We start from the raw sequence: 9,935 nt of genomic DNA on the forward strand, positions 1-9,935 counted from the left end.
TAATAATAAAATTTTGTCATAATTTGGTGATGGTTTTTACTGAGAAGATTTTTTTTTTTTTTTTTTTGGAAATGGAGGTTTGCTCTTGTTTCCCAAGCTGGAGTACAATGACGCGATCTCGGCTCACCACAACCTCCACCTCCCGGATTTAAGCAATTCTCCTGCCTCAGCCTCCCGAGTAGCTGGGATTACAGGCATGTGCTACCATGCCCAGCTAATTTTGTGTTTTTAGTAGAGATGGGGTTTCTCCATGTTGCTCAGGCTGGTCTCGAACTCCAGACCTCAGGTGATCCGCCCACCTTGGCCTCCCAAAATGCTGGGATTACAGGCATGAGCCACCGTGCCTGGCCTACTGAGAAGATTTTTTTTTTAAATTTGAGATGTATTCTAGCCCTGTCGCCTAGGCTGGAGTCCAGTGGCGTGATCTCGGCTCACTGCAACCTCTGCCTCCCAGGTTCAAGCGAACATGTTTTGTTTTGTTGCTGTTCTAGTAGGTAAACATTTAATCTCAGCTTCACTTGGCGGGTGTTTTCTTCTATGAGGTACGATCAAGGTCATAAGTGAGAACGCAGTTTTGGGCTTGTGTCCCCTGTCTCACATGGCCCAGGAAAAGAAATATACATTATACTGTATAGATTAGGCATTTGATAACCACTTGGCATTTGAAACAAAACTCTTTCTAGATCATGGAGAGTAATGCTGAGCATGTCTTCCTGTCCATCCAAGCTTTTCATCAGCTTTCATCCTTCTGTCAGCCTGACATGCAGGAGCACTGGAATAGGGTAGGAGGTCAGGCTGGGTGCAGTGGCTCACTTTTGTAATCCCAGCACTTTGGGAGACCAAGGCGGGTGGATCACAAGGTCAGGAGTTCGAGACCAGCCTGGACAACATAGTGAAATCCCATCTCTACTAAAAAAATAAAAAATTAGCTGGGCATGGTGGTGGGCGCCCGTAATCCCAGCTACTTGGGAGGCTGAGGCAGGAAAATCACTTGAACCCGGGAGGCGGAGTTTGCAGTGAGCTGAGATTGAGTGATTGCACTCCAGCCTGGACATCAGGGTGAGACTCTGTCTGAAAACAACAACAACAACAACAACAACAAAGATAGGGTAGGAGGTGAGAACTACAGGTTTCCAGAGGAAGGCAAAGTATACTGTGATACTCCTGGGGATAGTTCTGGCAGGAGTGAATGATCTAATGTCCCACGTTCGATTATGTCCCACAGGTTACAGGATCATGCTTTTGATTTTAGTAGGACTTGGAATTCAAGATGGTAGTGAGGGTACATGAAACTCTCTTCAGGATGAAATCTGGCCAGAGACTTAATTTTGCATTTACTACTTCATGTCCCACATTAGATCATTTACTCCTGCCAGAACCATCTGTGAAAGTTTCTAAGATATGCTCGCTTTTTTTTTTTTTTTTTTTTTTAAGATACAGAGTCGCGCTCTGTCACCCAGGCTGGAGTGCAGTGGCACGATCTCGGCTCACTGCAACCTCTGCCTTCCATGTTCAAGTGAGTCTCCTGCCTCAGCCTCCTGAGTAGCTGGGATTACAGGTGCCCACCACCACGCCCGGCTAATTTTTTGTATTTTTTAAAAATAGAGACAGGGTTTCACCATGTTGGCCAGGCTGGTCTTGAACTCCTGACCTCAGGTGATCCACCCACCTCAGCCTCCCAAAGTGTTGTGATTACAGGTATGAGCCACTGCACCCAGTCTGTTTTTTTTTTTTTTTTTTTTTTTTTTTAAGATACGGAGTCTCGCTCTGTCGCCCAGGCTGGAGTGCAGTGGCCGGATCTCAGCTCACTGCAAGCTCCACCTCCCAGGTTTACGCCATTCTCCTGCCTCAGCCTCCCGAGTAGCTGGGACTACAGGCGCCCGCCACCTCGCCCGGCTAGTTTTTTGTATTTTTTAGTAGAGACGGGGTTTCACCGTGTTAGCCAGGATGGTCTCGATATCCTGACCTCGTGATCCGCCCGTCCCGGCCTCCCAAAGTGCTGAGATTACAGGCTTGAGCCACTGCGCCCGGCCTGTTGTTCTTAAGAGATTAAAGTCTTCCAAAGAGGTTACAGGTCAGAGGAAAGCACTATTATTGAAGCACTATTATTATTGAAGTTAAATCTCTTAATCTTTACATTAAGTGTTCATGAAAGAAATGCATCAACAGTAAATCCACTTTAAGTTGGATGTCTTAGAAGAGTTAACACAAAAAGGGTTTAAGAAGGACCAGAAATGTAGTCCATCTTTTTTCTAACTTTAGGGATGCCTTAATTTTTAAACTGGTCCGTAAGTAAGGAAATCAAGCAAATGAAAGTGCTTTGGGGCATTGGCCATTTTTTACTTAGGGTATCCTAGCTGCTTCTTACTCCAAGTCAGGTCTATTGACTATCAGCATCACCATTACCTAAGAGCTTGTTAGAATGATCCCAGCGCAGACCTAGCAAATCAGAGTCTACATTTAACAAGATCCTCAAGTTATTTGTGTGCATATTAATTAAAACTTGAGAAACCCTGATCTAGCTTACTTTTCACATGGATTTTATTTTTTTTTCTGGGTATTTGTTTTTATAATGTTTGGCTAGCTTTTTCCAAAATGCACCCATGAAGTTAATATAATTTTCAGTAAACAGTCTTTGGGAAAATAGTTCACTATTGTACTAAAGAAGAATGAGAAATGCGTATTTGAAACCAGTGTGCAGATAATTTGATTTAATATAGCTCCTTTGGCTATCATTTGTTGTTAGAATTGTTGACATGCTAGGAGTTGGAAGGGAATGGCCATTTATTTTTAAAACAATTTTGTGACATATTTAAAGATGTAATGGCTGCACTGAATCAGTGATTATTATCTATCATGAAACTTTCATTACAATATGGATACCGTTTTGTCTTTTAGTTCTTTTCCATGTGTCTAAAGAGTTTTATTTAAAAATTTTGTGGCTGGACACAGTGGCTCACGCCTGTAATCCCAGCACTTTGGGAGGCGGAGGCAGAGAGATCACATGAGGTTGGGAGTTCGAGACCAGCCTGGCCAACATGGAGAAACGCCTGTCTCTACTAAAAATACAAAATTAGCCGGGCATGGTGACACATGCCTGCAATCCCAGCTACTTGGGAGGCTGAGGCAGTAGAATTGCTTGATCCCGGGAGGCGGAGGTTGCAGTGAGCCGAGATCACGCCATTGCACTCTAGCAACAAAAGCGAAACTCCATCTCAAAAAAAAAAAAAAAAAAAAATTTTTGGCAACAGAACCACTAAAATAACAGGTGAAAGTACATGATATATAGTATGATCTCAGTAAATAATTGGTTAGGTTTGTGAAGTAGAGGGATTTGAAAGACCATGTTGTGGTGGTGGTGGTGGTGTGTGCACGTGCGTGCGTGTGACTGTATGTGTTTGATTTCAGTGTCCTTATTCAGGAATATTGAACATCTTTATTTCTTTGAGGATTTGGCTAAAAGGATATTGTTTTACCAGTCACTACTGGTAATTCTTGTCTTTCATTCTCAGAAACATTGCAGCGGCCCGTCTGGAACATAAACAGAGAACTAGGCCTGCCTCATCCTCCTTTTTCCCAGCAGCCAGTCCATGAGTCACCACAACTTCATCAAAATGAGGGCTTGGCAGGGCTGAAGCCAGACTGTTCCGCTTCTTCCATGTCCTGCCACAGGTTACAGGATCATGGTTTTGATTTTAGTAGGACTCGGAACATTCAAGATGGTAGTGAAGGCACATGAAACCCACTTCAGGATGAAATCTGGGCAGAGACTCATAAATTAATTTTGCATTTACTACCTCAGAGCTCAGAAGAAACTCCGAAGTCAGCATTTGCTTTACTCTTTCTTTATGATTGCATCTGACTGCACCAAGGTGGGCCATGCGTTGTTTGGTCTTATACCTGATGAAGAAATGGTAACAGCTCATCAAAAATGTGCAGCATCGGCAGAGGGAAGATACGGGGCAAATGTGCTTCCTGATGGTTCCATGGGGATGTGCCCCAGTGTGCATCTGCCTGTCAGAAGAGTCACATTGCTGCTTAACCTGCTGGATTGCCCTAGTCTTCAGAATGGTCCTGAGAAAACATCACTACTTTGATGTTCTGCTTTGCCTTCCAAGGAGCAAAAATAACTTTGGAGCCTTGTGTGAAGTGTGCCTGGGATTCTTCAGTGGTTTCAGGCAGATAGTTGAGACTGGGGCTTTGATATTCAAGGTCTTTGGCAAGAATCCCAGACTTGACCAACTGGTACCAGGTCAAAGGTTTTTGTATTCTTGTGAATTTTTTTTTGTCCCTATTGCCCAGGGATGTCACTGTAAATATATGTACATTTATAAATAATTTTTGTATTCATTGACCATATGTGTTGGCTGCAATGTAAATATTTTTGATATGCCAAAATTATATATAATATTCAGTTATAATATTGACAAGTAGCTTCTCAGATCACAGATTTTAAATAACTTGATTTAATGATATCTAAAAATTTTATTTAAAGTATAAAAACTGTGGCTCACACCTGTAATCCCAGCATTCTGAGAGGCTAAGGTGGGAGGATTGCTTGAGGCCAGGAATTTGAGACCAGGCTGGGCAACATGGTGAGACCCTGTCTCTGCAAAAAATAAATTTAAAAAATAGCTGGGCATTGTGGCATGCTGTTGTTGTTCTAGCTACTTGGGAGACTGAGGTGGGAGGGTCACTTGAGCCCGGGAAATCAAGGCTGCAGTGAGCTGTGTGAAGCCACTGCACCCCAGCCTGGGTGACAAAGCGAGACCTGGCTCAAAAATAAAATAAATAAATAAATAAAAAGTTTTAAAAACTTACTTGTTAAGAAGTGTATCTATAGAGGCAGCTGCTTAGTGATTGTATACACATAAACATAGTCTTGGTGTAATTAACTGCCTTCTTCAGGCCTAGAGGTTCATACTTCTGGTCATTTGCCATCTGTTTAAAAGTGCTAGGTGATACTCCCTTTCTAACATAAAAAGCTTGTTCTTTCGGAGCCTGGCAGTCCTGTCACAGCTGCATGTACCTAGAAGAAAACTCGTTTGGAAATTCCTTTCATTTCCTTCCCCTCTCGCTCCCCACTTCCCTCTTTTTTACTGAAACAGAAATTGATTGAGGAAAGTTCAGTCATTCCTTCAGAAACCAGTGAGTTAGATCGGGTTGTTACTTTATGTATAATGAACGCTTCAAAAACTGGAGGCTGATTTAAAGATTGCAGAACTTGAGTCAGAATCATAAGCAGTACTGTGACATGACCGGGAGCCAGAACAGTTGCTGATATCAGAACCATCTCTTTCAATCTGTGACTTTGCTCTTGCCATGTTCTGACTGGGGTGAGCCACTAGGATATAAATCACTATCACTGTCCGTATTTGAGTCTGCACATCTTGTCATTATTTGCTTTAATGCTCTTTGAGTTGCAACAGGTGTATTAAATGAGTATTTGAAATTCTGTGAATAGGAATTCTGTTGGTAGTGAAATAGGTTCTCACACCTGCTTGCTCAGAATGTGAAAATATTATTTCTGAGTCCTCGTTGTTCACTTTCTAAAGTGACTGTTGTTTGGTGTTGGAGTTAACTGGGTTCTCTTAGGCGTGCTATATCTTGGCAAATATTCTCTATGATGAACTCTTCCTACTATCACAGCCAGGACTATGACTGGATTTCTCAGTCTCAGTGCCCCAGATTCACCATTTCTGATTGTGTCTGGAGAATGTTCTCCTGGAAAGGTATTCCATGTTCCAAAAGCTGCAAAAAGATGCCCACTTTGCAACTATGGGTCAGTTATTTACTCTCTCAATGTCTCATGTTGCTGAGTTCTAGAAAATCTCTGTCTCATTTACCAGGGGTCATTCAAAAGTCTGAGATGGTGTATTGTCATGAAATATTTGTGAAATTTCTTACCGTGAATTTGGAGGCAACCTACTTTTGTTTCTCGCTCTAGTTCTCCATTGGTCTGGCCTCCTGCTTCTCAGTCTTCTCTGACCTCTGGTAAGTGGAACTTTCATTAATACGTCTGTCACACTTTGTACCTGACCTGGGTGGCCTTGCAAATGTTGAGTCAGATTGTGGATTTTCCACTTTCTTTTTTTTTTATTATACTTTAAGTTCTAGGGTACATGTGCACAACGTGCAGGTTTGTTACATATGTATACTTGTGCCATGTTGGTGTGCTGCACCCATATTTTCCACTTTTTCCTCTGTTTTCCTCATTTTCTCCCCTGGGAAGTCTTGCAGATGATGCATATTTATTTGCTGTATTCAGCCTTCCATTATTAAGGATAAAATTGATCCCTACATTGAATCTGAAATTACCACTATATGGATTACTCTGACTCACTGCTGTCCAAGCTTGGTTTTCTCTTTGCTCACTTCCTGTCATATTTTCAGTTTGTTCAAAAGAGGTAAGCCACTTTATTCCAGACTCATTACTAGTACTAGACATTATCCACCTCTACTTTCACCTGATTCTTGTGGGGAATCCTCTTTAATTTGTTGTAACCTTCTCAGCAACTCTTCTGTACTTCACCTATAATGCCTAGCAAATTGTTATCACTCATAAGCCTGTAATCTTCATCACTCAGATTATTTGCAAGTAGAAATCTTCTGGAACCAATTGGTCCATCTGACTTCTGCACTGGGCCACATCCATCTTCTTCATTGTCAGAATCTGAGTTTTCTGTCTTGGAGAACAGCTGGAAAGTTGTCTGGCTGTTATGACACAGTATTGAAATACCAGACTGAGTTTTAGTTGTTTCTAGTTGTGTTCACTTTGTGCTTTCTCTAAATGGGAATATCTTCTTTCAGCAAAGTTCTTCATTGACCAGGAAACCAAAGATTGCTTCTTAGCTGAGTTTGTTCTGTTTTTAATCTTTTACCAGTGCACAGTATATCTTAAGAAGGGAAGAGTGCTCTTGGGAGTAGACAAACATGCAAACATTCTTTTTTTTTTTTTTAATTTGAGATGGAGTCCATCTCGGTCACCCAGGCTGGAGTGCAGTGGCATGATCTCGGCTCACTGCAACCTCTGCCTTCCAGGTTCAAGCAATTCTCTTGCCTTAGCCTCCCGAGTAGCTGGGATTACAGGCACACCACCATTTCCGAGTTGTTTTTTTTTTGTATTTTTAGTAGAGATGGGGTTTCACCATGTTGGCCAGGCTGGTCTCAAACTCGTGACCTCAGGTGATCTGCTCTCTTTGGCCTCCCAAAGTGTGGGGATTACAGGCATGAGCCACTCGCCCAACCCCAAAATTTTTATACTGTAAAGCCTTGGAGTGGTCCTTGTTTTGTATAAGTGATTAAGCCAAAAAGTTTTCTTCAATTTCTATACCAAAGAGCTTTAGGTAAATAAAGAACTTCACACTAATGCAATGTAATTCCTTCTTTGTGCTTTCAGATTTCCTTACACAAGCTGTCCAGTTCCCTCCTCTAAATCCAGTATTACTCACTAGATAATTTCAGCCACTTAAATGTCTATTTTTAAGTTCTTGTTCAAGGGTTCTAAACTCACATAATTTCTCAACTTTTTGCCAGAAAGTTGAGCATTTATTCTTATTTTCAATCCTAAGTGTTCATCCACAGGCAGCAGCCCTTCTTGAGCTGTTTAGTACTGCCACACCTTTTTCTTTAATATGTCAGCCTCTGATCATTTTCACTTTGAACTTCTTAAAGATCACAATTTCCTGTCCCTTCAATCTGCGATCCCTTTTCTTCCTTTCTTACTAGATTATGGTGTAGTCTGTACTAGACTGACTCAGAATTTAGACCTCGTTCGCTTCCTGACTCTGCTTGTTACTAACTTTGTAATCAAGGGTGAGTCTTTTTCTTCTCTTGGCTAGATTTTCTCATTTATGAAATGAGGACTTTTTTTTTTTTTGAGACAGAGTTTCACTCTCGTTGCCCAGGCTGGAGTGCAGTGGCACAATCTTGGCTCACCGCAACCTCCGCCTCCCAGGTTCAAGCAATTCTCCTGCCTCAGCCTCCCTGGTAGCTGGGATTACAGGCATGCGCCACCACGCCCAGCTAATTTTGTATTTTTAGTAGAGACGGGGTTTCTCCATGTTGGTCAGGCTGGTCTTGAACTCCCGACCTCAGGTGATCCACCCGCCTCGGCCTCCCAAAGTGCTGGGATTACAGGCGTGAGCCACCGCGCCCGGCCTGAGGACATTTTTCTAGATGCTGTAAAGCCCTTTCCAGCTGTAACATTCTATGAATCTGTAATTCCCTCCAGGAGCTAAGGAGGATTATGCCACTTTAATAAAAAGCTGCTTTCGTGACATTTGTTCGAGTAGAACAAGAGTGATGCTGCTCATTCTGACTTGAGCCAGATATATTTCCTTTATATATAGCAGGAGTAATGGTCTAAGAAATACTCATTAGGAGAAAAAAATTCTGCTTCTAAACAGTGTTAGTAAACAAAGAATCTTGACTCAGTGGAAAAACCGCCCATTGCTCTCCAGAGCAGAATGTCTGAATGCTGGTTTTATAGCACACTACAGTATCAGAATGAGTTGACAGGTCTACCACAACTAATTTGTAACTAGTTTGTGACTCACCTTTCCAATGTATTCAAAGTTATCCCTGTAATTATATTACTCTCGCTCAAATTCTGATAGATTTCCTGAATGGAAAAGGTGGAGTTAGGGCGAGGCTGCCAGAGACTGTGCCACTGAGCATCAGCTGTCGTGTGTGAGAGGGCAGATGACAGCCTGTGAGCCAGTGCTCTAGAAAACTTCGTGTAGGAGGCCGGGCGCGGTGGCTCACGCCTGTAATTCCAGCACTCGGGGAGGCCGAGGTGGGCAGATCACGAGGTCAAGAGATTGAGACCATCCTGGCCAACATGGTGAAACTCCATCTCGACTAAAAATACAAAAATAAGCTGGGTGTGGTGGTGCGTACCTGTAGTCCCAGCTACTCGGGAAGCTAAGGCAGGAGAATCGCTGGAACCCAGGAGGCAGAGGTTGCAGTGAGCCAAGATCGTGCCACTGCCCTCCAGCCTGGTGACAGAGTGAGGCTCCATATAAAAAAAAAATTAAATTAAAAATTAAACAAACAAACCCATGTAGGAGTGCTGCCTCTCTGCTCTAGCAGTGGTCCTTCTACTGACAGTGCTGTCAGAGTCTGGTCTCCTGAAGAGCCAGGTCATTTTCCATTATGTCAACTCAGATGGTTGAGATGTCCTTAGATATTCCTAGCTTGCCTAAATAGCTAGTCAGCAATCTATTTAAATGTGAAGAGCCTATCTTAAATAAACACATACACACCCCTAGGAAAAGGAATTCCTGAAACTTTTCATTATTGCATATGTTTTTGATCAAGCAGTATGTTAACCCTCTAAGCAGGATTAGTGTCCCATGAGTATTTCTTCCAGCAGAATCATGTCTGCTTAATGCTAATCAGGAATGTTGCAAAGCAGGGTTAACTGAAATGCTGAGAGAAATACCTCCTTTCCCCACTGCCCCCCAGTGAGCACTTTATTTCACTAGGAATACATAAATTCTCTTGATTTGTTTGTCCCCTTTCAGGCCGATTCTCCAAGTCTACCTGGAAAAAAAGACAGTATTCCTTGAACTCCGTGCCCTACAGGATCTACACTTATGCCATTGGCTCTCTGTTACTCCGCAACTTCTTTTATTTTTTTGAGACAGGGTTGCACCGTGTCACCCAGGCTGGAGTGCAATGGTGTGATCGTGGCTCACTGTCGTCACTGCAGCCTCAATATCTCAGGCCCAAGTGATCCACTTCAACCACCTGAGTAGCTGCACCACCACACCCAGCTAATTTTTGTATTTTTTGTAGAGATGGGGTTTCACCTTGTTGCCCAGGCTGACCACAAACTCCTGGGCTCAAGCAATCTCCCCTCTTTGGCCTCCCAAAGTGCAGGGATTATAGGCATGAGCCACCGCACCCTGCAGTACTTTCCCTAGTATACA

The 9,935-nt window shown here is 42.7% G+C and overlaps 1 protein-coding gene across 2 annotated transcripts in view; it reads left to right on the plus strand.

The window, feature by feature from the left end:
* The window catches only part of LRIG2 (leucine rich repeats and immunoglobulin like domains 2), a 58,126-nt gene extending 53,306 nt beyond the window's left edge, over positions 1-4,820 (plus strand). For both annotated transcript variants that reach the window (XM_025366406.1, XM_025366396.1), the window contains one exon: positions 3,513-4,820. In XM_025366406.1, coding sequence (XP_025222191.1) covers positions 3,513-3,739 — 227 coding nt within the window. In that variant the 3' untranslated portion in view covers positions 3,740-4,820. The remainder of the gene's footprint in view (positions 1-3,512) is intronic.
* Positions 4,821-9,935: the final 5,115 nt, after the last annotated feature.

This window comes from Theropithecus gelada, chromosome 1 (assembly GCF_003255815.1).
Source record: "Theropithecus gelada isolate Dixy chromosome 1, Tgel_1.0, whole genome shotgun sequence".
In the NCBI taxonomy this organism is placed as follows: Eukaryota; Metazoa; Chordata; class Mammalia; order Primates; family Cercopithecidae; genus Theropithecus; species Theropithecus gelada.